Below are 21,323 nucleotides of genomic sequence, written 5' to 3' on the forward strand. Positions count from 1 at the left end.
GCATATCCAACCGACTCTAATCCCTTTAGTCAGATTCGTTAGAATAAGCAACATCCGGATAGTAATTGGATACATATTTTGTAGAGCTTTAGATCCGAATCTGAATCTAATAGATATTCGAATCCGATCACATGTCTGATTAGCCATTTAAGCTAATAGGTACGAATTTTTCTTCATCGGACAGAGTCCGACTCTGAATCCGATTAGATAATATCCAGACCCGCTTACACCCTTCCATTAATAGGGTTGAATCAGGTCTAATCTGTTTGATTCTTCTTCAGTTAAAATCGAGTTTATCCAATCCACTCACACACCTGCTTAGATTCGCCTCCAAAGCTGGCCCAATTACGATTTACAGGCAAGGACCTAAATGAGTTGGATATAGTCGGATCTGGGATAGTTGGATCCGGAGTTGGACTCAGACTCGGATGACGAGTACCACTACTGAACCCACATCCGATTAAATTTTGATATATATTCCTTCTAGTCAGGTTGGATTTTGACTCAGAGCTAGATTCAGATGTAGAAGTACTGTAACCGAATTCGAGTCTGATCACTAACCCGATACAATTTTCTCTACCGAACTGACCAGACATACTCGGATTCAATAGATAAGATCCAAACCCTAACATGCTACAGGTGAGTATGTGACTTGGTGAGGCTCGGATCACTTGGTTCCAGGTCGACTGAGTCCGACCCTTTTTCAGACATCGTCTTCTTTCCTTTTCCGTTGGAAGCGGCGGACCCCAAGATCGGGATTTTTTTCCGTTCGGGTGAGTTCTCCATACGGGAACGGGAACTAGCGCTGCGCAGAGAACGGGATGAGGAGAAGGCCCGGCATCTCCGGCCTGCAAACTGCAGCAGCCACCAGAGTATACTCTATCTCTCTATCTTCTAGGGTTTTTTTCTGCTCTTCTCCTTTGTGTTTGTTGCTGGATCTCTGACGTGATGGTATTTTTCTTTGGGGGGGAAAAGGACCAATATCGGTTGGTCGGTGAGAATGTCGCGAAGGTGAGGACGGATCTCATGAAGGAGCAGCTCGCTACCTTCCGATCGCAGTTGGAAGAATTCGCCCGCAAGCACAAGGTTCACTCCAATCGCTCTCTGCATTTTCCTCTTCCTTTTTTTTCTTTTCCGGATTATAGTTGCAATTGTGCTTCTGCTTCTCTTTCCCCTTTTTTGTCTGTAATTGGAATGAATTTGACGCTGGAGTTTCGAGGGATTTATGCGTCGGTTGTGTTAACTTTAAGGTCAGCAAGATCGACGAATTATGATTATATCGATTGTTTGTTTGGATGACGTCGCAATTCATTGCTAATCGTGTTGAGGTTTGCGACACTAAGACTGTTTCTGGATTGATTTTGTTGTAATACTCGTGCGCGTTTGAAATCGGTTTAGTAAATCGATCTGCAGGACCAGCCGCATGTCAAGATTTTGGTCGTAGATGTGTGAGCTTGAAATGTAGAAGAAATTGTTATTTTTGGAATTCAGAGGCTTTGGATTTGAGGAAGCTCATCATCATTTGTTTTCGAGAAAACTGGAGAAAAAATGTAATTCTGGACTGAAAACTTGTGATAGTGATTGAGAAATCCTAGGTTTGACGATTTCTTGGAACAAATTGGAAGAATTATCCTGTTTCTCAAACCAAAGCCTTGTGCTGAAGTGCAAGATTCAGCTAAACACTGTTTGAATGCTGTAGTTTCAGAGATCTAAAGATGAAAGCAACGAGCTCTATATGATCAACAATCCTGCTAGATTTTTACGGCCCTGTGTTTCAAGATTGGTGCTTTAATGGATGGAATCTTTCTTATTCCAATCGCTAGTGAAAGATTTGGCTGTTTGGTTATGGCTGTCAAGAGTTGGCATAAATGTCCTATATGCATTATTTTCTCATGAAATACATGATACATAGTTTTGTCACATAACATAGCTACAATCTGAAGAGGCATCGATTTTATTTCAGTATAGAATTTTTCATTTCGGAACTGTGTTTGGGTCTTTTCTTTTTATATTATCCATTGTTTGTATAGGAGATTTAGGAAGATCAATTATATATCGGTGACTTTCTATATGACAATCATGAAATCATGGTGCGGATTTAGCCAAATTTTCTGTGTCTTTAACATATGTTATATTGGTGTTGATGAATAAATTTGAATGTTGGGAAGATGGGACTTACTTGGATTCGCTAAAATCGTAGGAACGCCGTTGCAAGCTTTGACCGTCTTTCGCCTGGCGGGAAGGTAAAGGCGGGGCAGGTTTTTTCAATCTCCATAGCTTGAATTGCGCCGCCGAGGATTCCAATATGAAATCAAAGGTAAAAAAAAAATGTTTATAAATACCCAATCAAAAGGAGAAATAAGATTGAAAGAAATAGATTAGGGATATGAAAAATACCTTTTTCGGTCTCAGGGGGTTCGTTCTATTGTTCAAGCTTGTTCTTCTGTTTGTTAGCACCTTCGTGTAGATAGGAGCGTTCGTCAATGGTGTTTGGACAACGTACCAGCATGATTGAAGTAGGCGTGTTCTTGCAGGGCCAACACATAGGTATGGGATTTCCTGATGTTCAAGGTATAGGGGTGAACCCCTATTTATAGAGTTCAACACACTCGTCCGGAAGAGTTTTCCCATACGAAAACTCGTCCAAAGAAGAGTCCTTTCGCCTTAGGAGACATACCATGCGGTTGAATTCAGATAGAGATAAGCTCAGGTTTATCCACGCATTCGGTATAGTGGACGACAAAGTGATTATGTCGTCTCCTAGTGGACAACACTCTTTGTTCTGTCGTTCAGCAACGAACGACGTCTTGGTTCAGCCGTCTAGTAATGGACGGCGGTCCATTTTGCCGTCCACTGAAAGAGTGTCCAATTTGATACCTGTAAACACTTATCTTCAAAAGATGTTAGCGTTTAGACATCATGAAATTTTGGTGTCTACAGATGCTTCTCTTTGTCATTAATCAATATAGACACTCAAGGCTTGGAACACTAGGTTATTGGGACTGAATTCAGTTCTGCCGAACAAGGTTGAGCTAGTGTCTGAAGGAGAACTGAATTGTCGAGACTGGTCTCGCCGAACGAGGTTGGAGCCAACATTTGAAAGGAGGGTTGGACTATTGAGACCGTTATGGGTCTCACCGGACGAGGTGAGATCAGTCCAAGGACAACTGGATTGCCAAGACCATTTGGTGGTCTTGCCGAGCGAGGTCGATGCCAGTTTTAGGAAGTGAACCAGATTTTCGAGACTGTCTGTGGTCTCACCGAGCGAGGCCGGGCTGGTTTGAGAAACACTTTGTTTAGAGAAAAAATTGTTGGGCGTAAGACAGTGATAGCATAAGAGAAATGTTGCTCCCTTTCATGCCTTTTAGGCCCATTTTGATTTGAAATGTCTTTCGATTGATTTTTCTTTTTGAGAATTTGTGAGGGCAAACATCAGGAATCCTACACCTCATGTGGGTTCATGTATATGGTAGAGTTGCCCCATTAAAGTGTTAGGGTGAAAATACCTTTCCTAAGATGATCAATTTAGACGTAAGACCTCTTGTCCTAGTGAGGAGAGTCAGGCATACTCTGGTCAGGTAGCACCGAATAGAGGGCAAATCTTTCTGTGTACTTCTTAGACTCAAGATTCATATGACTAGACTCTTTGATGCATGCAATGATCATTTATGATATGCATTGTGACTCATGCACTTGTAATAGAGTGGGTAGCCTATGACAGCTATGAGTGATTGATCATATAAGGTCGCAAATTTTTGCTCTTTCTTAAAAAATTAGAACCTTCCTAACAAGTTGATTCCTGCATTTGAGATCCCTGCACTTTAAACTTTCCTCTTCTCAGGTTGGCCTAGGATAGCGACACTCGGCTTCATTGGTATTTTTCTCCTCTAATTTCGCCTTATTTTTTTTAAGTGACTAGTTATAGGGACATGAGATTAGGTCTCAAGACATTCATGTTAGGTCTGATGATCCCCCACTAAGGCTTGAACTCTGAAGGACTAGGACTTGATGAGAACGTATTCAAGTACATTTTTTGCCCCTAGATTAGTTCCCTGGAGTCTTTGTTTTTAACTCAGAGGGCTTTATTCCTCACTTTTGCCATCCTTTGACTTGAGACTTGACAATCATGGGTTTCATGGCTTCCCAGTCCAGGAAGAATGCCCCTAATTATCCAACCTCTGCCTCTCTAGGCCATATGACTAGAGTCTGTCACCTTGCCGTAGTTCTAGAAGTATTAGCTTTCTCCTATCTCTCATTTTTTTTCATTTCAACCTCTGCCTCTGAGGCAATCATACGATCGAAGCCTGCCATCACACCATAGATCTAGAGGGGAGCATAGGCATTTTTGTTTTCTTTTCTCTTTTCCTTCTTTTTTTTTCTTTCGATGTTTTTCCTTGAGATAAAAGAAAAGGTTCCTCGGGAGACCAACCTATGAAGCTGATTAGCATTGAAGGTATTAACACTCAACCCTTTTTTGTGGAGAGTTGGTCGCTTAGGTGGGTTTTCATCGGATCCATATTCATGCATCGATAATAATACCGTGCCCCTATAATTCATTATTATAGACTCATGGGTTAGAATTATTGAATTAAAGTTCCTTGACCTCGTTGTGTTGCTGCCATATCTTTCCCCAAGACTTGGGTGTCTTATGTGGTAGACTCTTGTGTTTAAGGACCTACTTGAGGGAAGGACTATTTTGAAGAAAGTTAGATTCGTTTTGAGAAAAATCCTTAACCTTTAATGATCTATCTATGTTATGCTTTGCATCATGATAAAGTTCTATCCTCTTCCTATGACTATTGGAGTCGAGGTGAACTGGATTGCCAAGACTGTTGTGGGGTCTTGCTGAACGAGGTCGGATTAGTTCAAGGATAACTGGGGCATCAAGACCGTTTGTGGTCTCACCAAACGAGGTTGGGCCAACGTCCGAGACAACTGGGATGTGGAGATCGTTGTGAGTCTTGCCGAACGTGGTCGGCCAGTGTCTAGCAGTAAATCGAGATTTCAAAATCATTTAGGTCTCGTCGAACAAGGTCGAATCGGTTTGGGATTTATATGCTTGACTGCTAAAGATTTCTTCTTATTTAAGATATTTAAACTTTGAAATAACTTTACAATGCCCTATCCTTGGGTTTTAGGTTGGTTCAGACTCCTTTGGCATGCCCTTATATGATTTTGGATAGAAAAGCATTATTGAGAATGGTCTGAAAAACCTAACAAAAGCTTCATTGGTTTCATCATCAGGAATAGCATGCTCCTGTAACGAAGGGGATAGCTTGGACCATAAAGAATCATTTTGAATTTTCTTATTTTTTGGAATATTTCAAATTTTTTGGATTAAATTTTTTTTTGATTTTTTTTGGTTTTTTAAAAAGCTATTTACAGAATCCGGGTTTTGAAGGCTTATTTGGAGCTGGGGGATGATGATTCATGTCGAAGATCTTTTCTTCTTTAGACCATGGTAGTTTGACCTTGACCTGTGATTGCCCTTTTCAAACAGAGAGGAAGAGGAGCTCGAATTATTGCTTGTCCTTTGTGAACTCAGGCTGAGTTGAGGCAATGAAAATGCTAGTTCTGTGTTATCTCTTGTGACGGGCCTCCCTACCGATCTGACGATGATTGACCCCTTTCTGGACTGTTTTTTTAGAACCCACATGAGCTTTTCTCTTTTGTCATTTTTTTAGCCCTTTGTGGCTAAGACCCTGAGTTCTCCTTCTTGGTGCGGCTGGTAGCGATTCTCTTATGATCTTGGACCTTTTGGAAAAGTTTTTGGCTAACACTTGGCTCGAATTGGATGATGCCTCACTCACAATTAAGTTTGCTGACGGGGTCATTTGTTCTTTTGACCGAACGGTTGCCATGTCAGTTTGCCCCTCGGGTTTGGACAATGAAGATTGTACAGGAAGGTCGCCATTTTTCGTGATGGACGTTAGGGAAAGTGCCCTGGTGTGATTGTTGTCAGGTGGGTCCAGATACATCACGTTTATTCGACTGGATTCCTAATTCTCCCATGGAATTCCTCTTCTTTGTACCCTTTGCCCTCCTTGGTAATAGATTTGGGGTAACTGAGGCATCGAACAGGAACAATTACTACAGATGAGGTCTCGTCGAACAGGACCCTTGTTCCATACTCTTCCTCGAGAACTAGTTTTCACTCGCTTCACAAGCCCGAACTGCCTTTTCTGTGGTGCGATCGTTGTTGCTTGGCTTTGGTTGTTTTTCGTTCAGAAGCAGTTCTCCACTCTCTATGTGGTCGTGGATAATATGTCTCAGGATAAAACATTCTTCGGTGTTGTACCCCACAACTCTGTGATATCGGCAATACTTAGTCGGATCATTTTTCTTCATCAACGGTGGGTTAGACACTTTGAATAGTCTGAGTAGGCCGTCATGTAATAGCAAATGCAGGACCTGTGACTGAGGCTGCTCAAACTTGTTTAACGTTCGATCTTTGGTCTACTTAGGTTTGTCCCCATATCCATTCTCATGTTTCTTCTTTGGGGAGTCATTCTGATTGTTTGTCTTCCGTCCCTTATCGTTGTTCTTTCTGCATTTTTGTCCTGAGGTTCTTACAACGTTGATGTAGCCCTTAGATGGGTCTGACTTCCTGTAGATGTTGTGTTTTTTATTGTTCTTCAGGAACCTGTCGTACACTCCTCTCTTGATGCGTACCTCGAAGGTTGTAGCCTTATTGATGAGTTTGCCATATGTTTCAACGTGAGCCATGTTGACGAGGCTCCATAGAGGCTGAAAAAAGTTGTTTATGAGGATGATCAGTGCATGAGAGTCTGAGATAGATTCCTTCATCCTGTTGGCTATAGACTGCCATCGATTATTGAATTCATGGGCACCTTCCTTTTTCTTTTGTTTCAGATCATATAATTGGTTGATGGTGGAAAGAGCCTCAACATTAAATCTGAACCTCTCAATGAACAAATTTATGATCTGCTTGAATTCTCTGATGTTTTGTAGGTTCAAGGTGACAAACCATTCTAATGCCTCTCCCTTAAGGCTTCTTGGGAACCAATTAATTAGCCTTCTATCATTGTTTCAATATTTGGTCATACTTCCCATGAACAGGAACAAGTGAGTCCTTGGGTCCCCCCTTTCTACTGAATTTCAAGAACTTGGGGGGTGTATTATCGTTGTCGTCACATCTCTCAAGCAAAAAATTGCCATGGAATATTCCCTCCGGTCCATATCTATGTATCTCATTCTCAATGTTAGGCTCTGGACCATGTCTTTCAATGATTTGATCTTTCAGTCTGCTTCTAATGACATGGTCTGGACTGGTCGGATCAGTCAGGATCTGTAGACTCTCCTCTCTAGATCGAACACTTGGGACTCTCCCCACTGACTATACTTTTCTTGTGGCTGTAGAGTTTGTCTGGTTCTTCTCTCTCTGTCGGACCGTGCCCTCTCACCTTGGTTGTCAAAGACAGCGCCTAGGCGGCCTAGTGTAGCCCCACCGCCTGGGCGATGCAGTTTGGGCAGTGGGGCCCTAATTTTCTATCTAGGCACCACCTAGGCGGTTTATAGTTTTTGACCAAGTGTCAACGACTATAAAGGGGGACCCATTTTCCTTTTCTTTTCGCATTCGACTCTCTTAAGGCACAAAGAAGTTTAAAAAAAAAGTACTCTCTCTCTCTCTCTCGCGCGCTCTTTGTCACTTGCCTCTCTCTCTCTCTCTCGGTCTCTCTCTTTGTCACTCGCATCTCTCTCTCTCTGTCACTTGCCTCTCTTGCTCGGTCTCTCTCTCTCTGTCACTCGCCTCTCTTGCTCGGTCTCTCTCTCTGTCACTCGCCTCTCTCTCTCTCGCTCGGTCTCTTTCTCTCTCCGCCACTCGCCTCTCTTTCTCTCTGTCACTTGCCTCTCTCGCTCGGTCTCTCTCTCTGTCACTCGCCTCTCTCTCTCTCGCTTGGTCTCTCCATGTCACTCGCCTCTCTCACTCGCTCGGTCTCTCTGTCATCGTATTTCATGGAACGTAAATTCAGCATTCACATATTTTGTTCTTTGAAATTCTTTTGCGAGTATGCAATTCTAGTGAAGTTTTATGTAATTTTTCTGTAATGTTCCACTTATTGCACTTGGGTTTTTTATTCAATAAGGCTAGATTCTTGTTTTTTATTAATTTACTTTTTTCTGGCTATTTAAGTGAGCTTGCAGCTATAACTTATAGTTTGTAGCATTTGGGAAATTGGCGTGGTTTGCTGTAAATTTAACTTTGAAATTTGAAATGATTTTCATTCCAAGTTTACTGTTTTTTAGATGTATCTTTGTTTTCACAAAAGATCTGTGTTTCTGCAGTACCCTAGAATGGATTGATTTAGCATGAATCCATAAGTGAGCATTTACAATTCCCAGGTTGCGATTTGCTGCTTCTTCCAATTTCATTCAGTTATATTTGATTAAGTGTGTATCCACTTGTTAAACTCGGTGTGCTCGGCAGAAGTTTGGTGTCTCAAGCTGTTCTCTGACTTTAGTATGTCTCTGCATGTTTGTTTTTCTCTTTTTTGAAGTAACATATAACTTTGTGTTATGTGTTAATCAAATAATTTAGTCCTAGCATTGTTTTTCAAGTTGTTGATTGATTTTATCTTGTATACATGTTTGTTATTAATTTTAGTAGTTTGTTTACAAATTTGTATGTTTTTTTTTATTTGGGATACCGCCTAGGCCTCGCCTAGGCTTTTTAGGGGGCTCACCGCCTAGGTTCCGCCTAGCACCTATGACAACTAAGCCTCTCACATTCCGACTCGTGAGTTCTTCGGGCTCTTCTTTCGGCTCTTTTCTGTTCTCGTCCCAACTATTCTTGGATTTCTCTCATTTTATCATCCATCCTTTCCATATTCCCTCTGGCCTTTGCTAGCACATCTTTTTCCTTGAATCAGGCTTTGAAATGCGAGGTCTTAGGGGTGCGTCTCTTGGTGGACTCACATGTGCTAGAGTTCTTCGTCTCGTAACTCGTGTAAGGGACTTTACGAGACTGATGGGGGTGTCGTTCTTCAGACTAAAATTTAAAATGCGAGGTCTTAGGGATTCATTTTTTGGTAGACACTGTAAAGAGTCTTACACACAATCAAGTCTACAAACAACTTGACAAAACATACATTCACCCAATATGGTAAACCAAAATAGCATACAAAATGCTCCACAACACAAACATAAGAATAGTGCATAAATGCACTTGAATCTGAATATGTAAGAGGTAAAACCCTCTACCTTTGTATTGAAATTACAATGGGCAGCATGCCCTTGTTTATAGAGAGGTTACATGAGAGGAGCTATTAAAATAGCCCAACAGCTCTATTCAAACAGTCAACATTTTGACTGTTTGACAGAACCTGACAAAAAGGCTGTTGGCTGTTTTGAGAGTCCAACAACTCTAGTCAATTATGACTATTTGACAAAAAGACAAAAAAATAAGAAAGAAATAAAATTACAAAAATAAATAAATAAAAAAGTATTACAAGAATATAAGTATATACTTTAAATATATAGTTATATACATATACATATATATATATATATATATACATATATATATATATATATATATACATACATATACATACTCTTGTATTACGAAAAGTATGTATATATATATTCAAGTATATACATATATATGTCATTTTCTAACAGTCTCCCTCAAACTTATGGTGAAATCACCAAAAGTTTGTCAAGTAAAAAGTTGAATCTTGGTGAGCATAGTGCCTTGGTGAAGAAGTCAGCAAGTTGATATTCTGATGTCACATAGGGAAGATCAATAGTCTTCTTCAAATATTCTTCACGAACAAAATGGCAATTCATCTCTATATGCTTAGTTCTTTCATGAAATGTATGATTTCGAGCAATGTATATCGAACTCTTATTGTCACAGCACAATCTTGTAGGATTCTGAAGGTGAATCCCCATATCTGAAATCAGTTGTTTGAGCCACACGACTTCCATAGTAGTAGTTGCCATTGCTCTATATTCAGCTTCTGTAGATGATAATGACACATTTTGTTGTTTCTTGCACCTCCATGAAATCAAAGATTCACCTAGAAATATACAAAAACCAGTTGTTGAGCGCCTGTTATTTGGATCTCCTCCCCAATCAGCATCAGAATATGCAATAAGATCTAAGGAGGAAGAAGAGGACAGAAAGACTCCCTTATTTATAGTGCCTCTGATGTATTTAATAATCCTCATGACTGCACTCATATGAGCTGATGTTGGAGCATGTTGAAATTGACTGGCTATATGTACAGCATGGGCTATGTCAGGTCTTGTAATACTTAAATACATAAGAGATCCCACTAGCTGTCTGAAGGGAGTTGGATTGTCCAAAGGAACTCCATCATCGGCTCGTATTTTCATTCTAACAATCTCTGGAGTATCAACAACTTTATCATCTGAAAGTCCTGACCTGTCAATAATATCTGAAGCAAACTTTGTTTGTGACAATATGTATCCTCGGTTAGAGTATGAAACTTCTATACCAAGAAAGTATGTTAGAAACCCAAGCTCTGTCATTTCAAAAGAATTTTTCAAAAACTGTTTTACTTTCTTGATTCCCTCCTTGTCACTACCTATAATTAACATATCATCAACATATAAAAGTAAAATTATAATACCATCAGAAGAGTTCTTGATAAACAAAGTTGTATCAGTATAGCATGGTTTAAAACCATACCTTGTAATAACATTGTTAAAAGTATCAAACCAAGCTTTAGGTGCTTGTTTGAGGCCATATAATGCCTTTTTTAATTTAAGCACTTTACCTGAAGGAATTATTAATCCAGGTGGAATATCCATATATACTTCCTCATTGAGATTCCCATTTAAAAATGCATTTTTAACATCCATTTGAAATATATTTCAATTTTTAATAGCTGAAATAGCTATAAGACATGCTTTATGTTTAGGAGAGAATGAATCATAAGACACAAATTTATTTGGGATTCTTGAGGTTCGTTCTGATCTACGAATAGTGGTTTGTTCTGAAGGAATTTCTGATGCTTCATGATTACTTTGATTTACACCTTCATTGAATGCATTTCGATTTCTTCTAGTGTATACTATTGGTTCAACTATTGTTCTATTTTCAATAAGAGGTTCTACATAAATATTTTCATCATTAGACAATAGTTTGAACAAGAAAGAATAATCAGAGTTTATGTCTTCCGACATGTTTTCTTCAAATCCACTTTCATTTTCAACAAAATTAACATTCCTTGAAATGAGAAGTTTATCATTTTTGGTATCATAACATTTAAATCCTTTTTGTGTTTCTGAATAACCAATGAACGCACAGGAAATAGCTTTAGAAGATAGTTTATCTCCTTTATCATTCAAAACATAACATTTGCAACCAAAGATTCTCAGTCTTTGATAGTCAGGTTGATATTTGAATAATTTTTCAAAAGTAATTTCATTAGATAAAGTTTTGGAAGGCATCCTATTTATAAGATATACTGAGGTTAATGCAGCTTCAGCCCAAAGATTTTTTGGAACATTTTTAGCAATAAGAAGAGTTCTTGTAGTTTCCATAATATGTCTGTGTTTCCTTTCTGAAATTCCATTTTGTTGCGGGGTTCTAGGACATGATCTTTGATGTAAAATTCCATCATTTTCTAAAAATTGTTTAAACTCATTTGACAAGTATTCTCCTCCAGAGTCAGTTCTGAGAATTTTGAGTTTACTTTCAAATTGATTTTTAATCATGTTATGGAATGTTTTGAAGGTTGCAAATACATCTGATTTATACTTAAGAAAGTAAATCCAACAATATCTAGTGAAGTCATCAATAAACACAACATAGTAGGAGAATCCGCCTTTAGAGGCTACAGGAGCAGGACCCCATACATCCGAATGAACTAATTCAAAAGGCATTGAGGAGTAAAAAGTTCTTTGACCATAAGGCAAGACTGTCATTTTACCAAGTAAACATTCTTTGTATTCAAAATTATCTTTACAAAGATTCTTGGTAATAGGTACAAAATTTAATTTTCTTATATTTGGATGCCCAAGTCTATGATGCCAAGTCCGTATGTCTTTTGTTTGGGCAGTGTTGCAAAATGATTCCTTTGGAATACAAAGGAAATCTATATAATAGAGATCTCCTTGCCTAGAACCTTCCCCAATCAATTTCCTGGACTGGCGATCCTGCACCCAACATTTACTTGATGAGAAAATGACATCACATCCATGATCCGAGATTTGAGAAACAAAAAGTAGATTAAGATGAAGTTTTGGTATAAGTCTTATTTTCGGAATATAAAAGTTGTTATGTTTTGACAAATCATTTTTAAAAATTCCAACACCCTCTATTTCCAAGGCAGTACCATCGGCAGTGGAAACAAATGATGCATTTGAATTAGGTTGACATTCGGATAATATAGATCTATGTGGGGTCATATGAAAAGAAGCTCCTGAATCAAGAAGCCAAGAGCACATACCGGGAGTAGAAGAGGTTGCAATGGCCGCTCCTGAGGTAGATCCTTTAAGCAGTGGTTGCAATGCCTCCGTCAGTTGAGATAATGATTTGGTGAGGTCTTTGAGATTCAAAGTATCTTCATCTTGTTTCGATGGTGCAACCGAACCACTCTTGAGGCCTATATTTGTATCTAGGACATTGAGGCCTAATATGACCGGGCTCATTACAATTATGGCAAATGATTTTTTATTCTCCTCGATTCTTATTAAAATGAGGAGGTTTATATGGCTTGATATAGTGTCCTGGTTTTGATGCGGCAAGTGCGCAATACTCTTCTTGACCATTGCTAGAAGTAGCAAACACACTAACATTTTTACTCAGGTTTAGCCTAGTCTCTTCTCCACTAAGTTTAGTGAGAATCTCATGAATAGGAGGAGGTGATGAAGATGATAGCAAGGAGGCCCTTGTTTGTTCAAACTCGGGTCTCAAACCATAGAGAAAAGCGAAAAGTCTCTCTTCTTCAACTTGAACTCTCCACATTTCTATACACTTTCCTTCCCATTTGGGTTCAAATTGGGCAAGTTGGGTCCAAATGGAAGATAACTCCATAAAATAATCTCTTATATTCTTATCTCCTTGTTTAATGTTTCTAACTTTTTCTTGGAGATAATACTTGTGAGCCATATCTTTTTCGGTAAACATATCTCTAAGATATTCCCATGCTTCATTTGCCTTTTTGTAACACAAAAGGTTTGAGGCAATTTTTGTCTCAACTCCACTAAGCATCCATGAAAGAATTTTGGCATTTTTCATTTCCCATTCATCTAATTTTTTGTAGTATTCTTCCATGGCTTTGTTTTTTTTCTTCAAGACTAGTCTCAACGTCATTTTCACCTAATGTAATTTTGGGAGTGGGTTCAAGAATAGTACCTCTTACAAATCCCCACAAACCTTGACCCTTGATGAATGTCTCCAAGTGTCCCGCTCAAATGTTATAGTTGCTTCCTTCAAGTTTGAATGGCGGAATGAAGTTGGAGTTGCTTATATTGTGCGGAAAAAATTCACCCATGATGAATCCAAAGAAAAAAAGGAACCACCAATCACGAAAGAAAGAATGCACGCTTTACGAGGCAGCTCACCAATGCACGGTTGATCATACACCAAGCTCTGATACCATGTAAAGAGTCTTACACACAATCAAGTCTACAAATAACTTGGCAAAACATACATTCACCCAATATGGTAAACCAAAATAGCATACAAAATGCTCCACAGCACAAACATAAGAATAGTGCATAAATGCACTTGAATCTGAATATGTAAGAGGTAAAACCCTCTACCTTTGTATTGAAATTACAATGGGCAGCATGCCCTTATTTATAGAGAGGTTACATGAGAGGAGCTATTAAAATAGCCCAACAGCTCTATTCAAACAGTCAACATTTTGACTGTTTGACAGAACCTGACAAAAAGGCTGTTGGCTGTTTTGACAGTCCAACAGCTCTAGTCAATTATGACTGTTTGACAAAAAGACAAAAAAATAAGAAAGAAATAAAATTACAAAAATAAATAAATAAAAAAGTATTACAAGAATATAAGTATATACTTTAAATATATAGTTATATACATATATATATACATATACATATACATACTCTTGTATTACGAAAAGTATGTATATATATATATTCAAGTATATACATATATATGTCATTTTCTAACAGACACATCCGTGCTAGAATTACTCGTCTCGTAACCCGCATGGGGGACTTTATGAAACCGATGAGGGTACTGATGTGAGCTGGACTCAGAAAGCATCGAGGCCTTTTTCCTTTTCTGATCGTTCATAGACTCATCAGGAACGTCTGTGTGGGTCCTTTCTTTAAGATCTTTATCGAATATGATGTTTTGCATCATATGAGGTGACATCCTGTACGTGGGATTCTCTAGAGGTGGTTTCTCTGGGATGTATTGGATTTTGGATTTATGGGCTTTAGATCGGGTATACATTATATCCCAAGCAATTGATTCAAACAGGCCCAGACAAATAATCGAGAAAATTTTAAAACAATTGAGTACCCTAGAAAGTTGTATCCACTAATCCGTGAGGTCTCTTCGGGTTTTAGGGCTCCCTTTCAGGTCCACACTGATATACCCTAGCTAACAACTGAAGAGTAGTAGTATGGAGAATCTGGCTCTAATGGTACCGCCACCGATATACCCCAGCAAACAACTGAAAGGTACTAGTGGAGGGATCCGAGGATCCAAATGATAGGACAAGAGATTTTGAAAATTTGTAATAAACAAAGGGTCACTTTTTTTAAAAGAGAAGAAAATAAAAATGAGAAGCACACAACGGAATCAAAGAATGTCCCACACAAAGCCCTAACTTGCTAGAGGCTGTGTTTTTCTTATTTTCTTGGTGAGCATGCAAGTCTCCAACAAGGGTTTCTAAAGTGTGATATAGCCTAAAACCTAATGTTGATGCATGCAACTAATCCAGAGCAACCTATTTGTAAGATAAAACCAATTAAACGGCTAAAAAAGAAGCGAAAAAAGTTTGCAGGCATGAGGGTCTGCGAACGACACTGCCTGTAAGTGGACGACAGAACCTGCAAACACTAGGGTCTGCAGATGACCAAACGTAATCGGACGACGTTGTCTGGCAGAAGATGGCCAAACATGCAGACGCAGGGGTCTGCAAACAGCCAAAGGTTACCAGACGACACTGCCTGAGGATGACACTGTCTGGCAAATGTTGTCGAACGACTAAAGGCCAGAGGATGACAATCAGTGGAAAGGCAAATTGTCGGTCGGCAGCCAACAGACAACCAAATTGAGACTTCACAGACACGCGGATATGTGAACTATCAGTGGACGGCGTTGCCATCAGACGACCAAAAGTTTAGCGGATAGGAAAACAGGGATTGTCGTCCGACAGACACATGAAACCCGAAAAACAAAATTTTCAAGATTTCCCCATAATGCAATTCTAGCTATAAAAAGATTAAGAAAAAGTAATGTGTCTCATCTCAGTCGCCAAAAACTGTTGATGAATAAATTTGAACATTGGGAAGATGTGACTTACTTGGATTCGCTGAAATCATCTTTTAAAATCGTAAGGACGTCATTGCAAGCTCCAACTGTCCTTCACCTGACGGGAAAGTAAAGACGAGGCAGGTTTTCTCATTCTCCGTAGCTCAAATCGCGTCGCTGCGGATTTCAATATGCAATCAAAGGTAAAAAAAACATGTATAAATACCCAATCAAAAAAAGAAATAGATTAGGGATCTAGAAAATACCTTTTTCGGACTTAGGGGGTCCTTTCTATCATTCAAGCTCGTTCTTCTATCCGTTAGCACTTTCATGTAGATATGAGCGTTCATCAATAGCGTTTGGATAGCATACCGGCTGGATTGAAGTAGGCGTGTTCTTGCAGGGCCAGCACATAGGTATGGGATTTTCAGTTGCTCAAGGTATAAGGGTGAGCCCCTATTTATAGAGTTCAGCACGCTCATCCGGAAAAAATTTTTCTTGTACAAAAACTCGTCTAAAGAAGAGTCCTGCCCTGAGAGACGTACCAGGCAGTTGGAATCGGATAGGGATAAGCTCGGGCTTATCCACGCGTTCAGTACAACGGACAAAGTGGCTGTGCCATCCCCTAGCGGACGATATTCTTTGTTCTTTCGTGGAGCAATGGACGGCGTCCTGGTTCTGCCATTCAGTAATGGACGACGGTCCATTCTGCCGTCTAGTGAGAGGTTGTCCAATTTGGTACCTGCAAACACTTGTCTTCAAAAGATGTTAGCGTTTAAGCATCGTGAAATTTTGGTGTCTACAACTCTAGAATATCCATATCTTGTGTCACCGTTAAACTTTATGGCCTTTGTTTTGAGGCTATATGTGATTTAGCTGAATGGGAGTTCATGAGGCATAATGGCAAGGTGTACACTCATCCAGGTACCCCTTAGAAACATGGGTATGTTACATTCTTTACGTCCACTATGCCGATGTAATTTCCCAGTTAGGTATTTTGGATATCCATATAAAATATCCCTAATAAGTCAGTGTGACTTAGCTCCATGGTAATTCACAAAGCATCAGGTATAATATATCATGGAACAACCTTGAACATGATATTTTATCCAGGTTCCCTTTGACATATATTTAACCAGGTATTATCCCCTATCTGATAAGTGTCTGGATAATTCTATCTTGGTCCGAGATAGGAGAACCAATCACTACTCGCTGGTATATGATAGGTTTAGCTTCCAGTGGAAATATTGAAAAAGTCACATTTAAATAAAGTAACTAGTGCGAGTTATGGAAATCTGGGAGGACTTGTGCAAGATTCCCTAGAGACAAGTGGCACTCATCTGTGAGAACTTCTTGGAAGAGCAAAAGGTACATGATACTTTAATTTTAGGGCCTTATGGTGAGAAGGGAAATGAGGTTGCAACTATTATGCTTGATTTACTACTGTATGAGACAGATGGTGACATTTTTGGATTAAACTTGAGGCTCTCCAAGACCGCATTTATTGCCGTGAGTAGTTTATGTAGGGGCATTAAGCTCTCAAGGAGTCAGGCTTTACCCTAACTGTTTCATGTGTACCCCTATCAAATATGGACTTGGAACCTCAATGAGCTATTGGCTTGATTTGTAAGGGTCAGAAGAGTAGCTCAACATGAACCTCATTCAGGTGTTTGATTGTATCAAAATTTTTGTTTGCAAGTAATTTTGAATTTTTGTGGATTGTTAGATTAGTTTGGATCTGATTCACGTTAAAACTGGATCGATATCTTGACCTAATTTGTGTAGTTCTGTTCAGACTCTGCCGTGGATTGTTACTGTGTTCAGATCCTAGCCTGCATATTCAAATAGATAGCCCTGAGTCCAAGGTGCAGCTTGGAGATATCATTCTCTACGGTTTTTGCTCAACTCGACTCCTTTATCCTTTAGTATTGGTGATGCAATAAAAATAAACTTCAAGCAAATTTTAACGTAATTCCTGGAACATCAGCAGATGTCTGTTAGATTTGAAAACAAGGCTGCCTAGTTCAGCCCAACATTAGGCTGCAATGGTAAAACCAAGCAAGATAAATCACAGTTAATGAGGTTAGTATTTTTTCTGGGAGTTCATCACTCCTGCTCTTTTTGAACTTTTCCTACTTCTTTAGTGCTCTCTCTCTCTCTCTCTCCCACACACACACACACATGCGTGTGTGCAGTGGTAAAAACAAGAAACATAGATCACAGTTAATTGGGTGTCTTTTCTCGAAGTTCATCATTCCTGCTCTTAGGTCTATTAGAATTGTTCTGGCATTTCAACAAGATTGTTGGATTTCCTTCAGAATGCTACATGCTTTTCATATATAGATAAGGATGAGAGAGTACATCTCCGTTTCCCTGCAGACGTATTGGTTTATTTTAATAATGTGTGTCATTTTTTACTTTTACCTTAATTTTTTTCTTTGTTCTGGGCAGTGCAGAATGACATTCGCAAGAATCCTGCATTCAGGTCACAATTTCATGAAATGTGTGCAAAAGTTGGAGTGGATCCCTTGGCATCAAACAAGGGATTCTGGGCTGAGCTGTTAGGGATTGGTGACTTCTATTATGAACTTGGTTAGTATTTTGCTCCATATTGTGCTGAATTTTGAATATTAAGTTCTCTGCTTTCACTTTGGATGTAATAATACTTGGGCATAATTCAGAGACTGACAAAAGTACTGAGGGGTTGCTTAGGCACATGAATGACTAAAATGCTGCAGTACAGTATTAAACTTTGAGGTTTCATCAACTGAATTGTGTTTTAACTTCTAACTTTTAGTTTTGTCATCTTGATAGAATGATAGTGCCTGATGTTTGGAAAAGGTTAGATACCTAATTAGTTGTCTAGCCATGTGTGCCACTTAGATCCCTCTATAAATGCAATGGCCACTTCCAAGTTACCATCTCTCTCTCTCTCTTGATTGTACTGTATGTTTTAGTAGAAACTATCTGCTTTCTTTCAAAATTTCATGATACTTTTGTGAATCAAGCCCTACTGATATGATCTGCATGGTTTGTTTAGTCAAAAACACGTGATCCCAATTGAGTTGCACGAGCAATTTTTTAAGAGCTTCAAAAATCAACAATTTGCAGTGTGCTGTTATTTCACGATGGACATGATATTTTTTTTTATTCTTAATAAATGAACTGTGGCAAATGCAACTGTGGGATTAGATTGATCAGATAAAGCTCGCGCCTATGAGTTTCTGTTAGAAAGTATGGTACCATCAAGTGTTGCCAATATTTTCCCATTTATGTATTATACATGTATGTATTCATGTATGATATACTGTTGCAGATTTCTTGAGAAGATTCATATTTGAATTTGAATGTGCATGTTGGTGTAGTGGTGCTTTTCCTGAGATAAAATGATAGATTTGGGCACAATGCAGGGGTCCAAATTGTGGACATATGCTTGGCTACCAGATCCACAAATGGTGGGTTGATTGATCTGCAGGAGCTCTGTATCCTTCTTTGTCAAAGGCGTAAGGTTGCTCGCGACTCAGTATCTGAAGATGACTGCTTGCGTGCTATAAGTAAACTGAAGGTATCATTCTGAAGCTTACTTTGTTGTTGAACTAAAGAGTTCTTCTATTGAATTGGTTGAGAACATCTGCCTCTTCCATCTAAGAAGCAGCATTCTCCTTTTCTGTTTATTTTAATGTCATGCAAGGGTGTAGTTTTATTTAATTTGAATTCAAACCCCAGTTAAAGCATGGGCAAACACTAGTTTGTGTAAATTGGTGCAGTGTCTGGGCAGTGGCTTTGAGGTTTTTTCAGTTGGGAAGAAAAGACTCGTTAGGTCAGTTCCTACTGAGTTGAACAAAGACCATAATGAACTTCTGGAGCTAGCACAGGTTTGTAGTTGGAACTTATGTTGACTATTGGTTGATATTCGTACATGTCAACTAGCTGATGTTGTTTATGGTGTATTTGCAACCATGATTTTTCTGAAACTTATTGTAGTGGTTCTCAGTAACAAAGGCTGCATACGTTTTATCCATTCTTTCTAACCAAAATATAGTGGAAACAATCTTGGGTGCAGATTCATCTTATTTGGTTAGTCTTATGTCTGCATGTGATATATTGGTGATGGACCAAACTCACCGCACATATTGGATATACAACATATCATCATCCAGTTTTTGGTTTGCAAGACCAACTCTATATATAGTGTAATTTCATCCATGCGTGTTTTATTTTATCGTTTGTTCGATTGCATGTGCATTCAAATGTTTTCAACTTGATGCATGATTTAATGGCCTTTAGGTTTCTACCAAGTTTGCTGCCTTCCTTTGTTATGGGAAATATGATGTTGGATGTCATAGCACTTGACCTTTCATACAAGCTCTCAAAAATTGTCTTCCTCTTCAATTAAGGGACTTTAACTTTTGTTCTCTGACTGGCCACTATGTAGTGGATGGAGAAATATTGAGAAGCTTTATTCATTAAGCTTTACTGGAAGTAAAATTCTGCTTATCTGTTTTGTCTTGGGGTTGGGTAATCATATTGACATTTCTGCTCAAGTAATGTTCCACGTATAGAAAAGATGAATTTAAATCTGTTACCTGTGCTGTTTCATAGCTGCATTTGCCAGTGAAATGGCTTCTCTTCCCATGCATAAAACTCATCTCCTCCTAGAGTTTATGGTTGTAAAGTTTCAGCTTGTGAGATCTTTATCAATGATTGGGACTCAGGGATTGAGGCCTATATAAAATGGATCTGAATCTGATGCCAGTGGTGATGAGCCTGTACTTTTTTTATTTTTATTTTATAACATTTGATGTTGTTGCTGTCTACAGATTTCATTTGGCAATGCTCATTAATTTTGGAGTTTGCTTTTACAGTAATTCTAGTCCGCCATGGACCATTATTCAATTTAGTATATGGCCCATGTTCTACTTGAAACTTTTGAGTCTCTCACAGGCTTTTTCTTGATCTTCCAGACTCAGGGGTATGTAACAATGGAAGAGGTGCAGAAGCACTTGGGATGGCCATATGGGCGTGCCATTGATGCTCTTGAAACTCTACTAAAAGTAGGCCTTGTCTTTTTGCAATTTTATTGGTCCAACAACAGTAGTGATACTAATCACTGTTTATTTTATGTTGTCGATGATACTACACATGCAGGAAGGACTGGTTATGATTGATGATGGTCACAAGGATAGAAAGCGTCGCTACTGGTTCCCTTGTGTAGCTTCAATTTCTGCTGCTGGTGCTGATGGTACAAAGGCTTTATAAAAATGCAGCACATTGACCATAGGTAGGTCCATTTGTTTCCTTGGGGCATCACAGTTAATTTCAGTTGCTTCTCTATATTTTTCCATATGACTAGAAGGGAAAAGAAACAGGCGTAGTAGAAATTCAAGAGATATTAATGTCTACTCGGTTGAGATCTTAAGACAATGCTGCGAAACATTAAGCTACTGTATTGGTTTTGTGAATGTATGAAGAGGGGACACTTCTTTGTTGCTTGTATTTGTACATAACTACTTCAGTCATTTATTCAGAAAGAATAGTTGCCTTTACATACAAATAGTTATGTTCTTCAAATATTCATTCATGTGATTCTCCTGACATTGGATCTTTCTCATCACCTTTCCGCGGTATCTTTTGGTACCATCAGAGCAATTGGGCACTGCCACCACCCCAATGGCCACCTAATGGCTGTAAGGTGATACATGTGAGGGCTGTTCCTATTAGTCGGTGGTTTCCTACTGTCAGACATAAAAGATCGGATGTGGCTCGTGTGTAGCTCTATGAATGAAATATTGGCCTCCAGAATTGTGTACTGAGAACAAGGCATAACTTACCAAAGAAAGAACGCTGTTTAACATTGGGTTGGAGC

The 21,323-nt window shown here is 39.0% G+C and overlaps 1 protein-coding gene across 2 annotated transcripts; it reads left to right on the forward strand.

Annotated features, from left to right (window-relative positions):
• Positions 1-638: 638 nt before the first annotated feature.
• On the forward strand, positions 639-21,001 carry VPS22 (EAP30/Vps36 family protein). 2 transcript variants are annotated; one of them, XM_090009538.1, is made up of 7 exons: positions 639-872; positions 976-1,086; positions 17,914-18,049; positions 18,868-19,022; positions 19,225-19,332; positions 20,422-20,511; positions 20,606-21,001. In XM_090009538.1, exons 1-7 carry the CDS (start codon positions 822-824, stop codon positions 20,714-20,716), a joined length of 762 nt encoding a protein of 253 aa, XP_089865664.1. In that variant the 5' UTR covers positions 639-821; the 3' UTR covers positions 20,717-21,001. The 2 variants fall into 2 exon arrangements, with proteins under 2 accessions (XP_089865664.1, XP_089865668.1); XM_090009542.1 differs by lacking the exon at positions 19,225-19,332.
• Positions 21,002-21,323: the final 322 nt, after the last annotated feature.

Source organism: Nuphar pumila, chromosome 1, assembly GCF_984573655.1.
Source record: "Nuphar pumila chromosome 1, dmNupPumi1.hap1.1, whole genome shotgun sequence".
In the NCBI taxonomy this organism is placed as follows: Eukaryota; Viridiplantae; Streptophyta; class Magnoliopsida; order Nymphaeales; family Nymphaeaceae; genus Nuphar; species Nuphar pumila.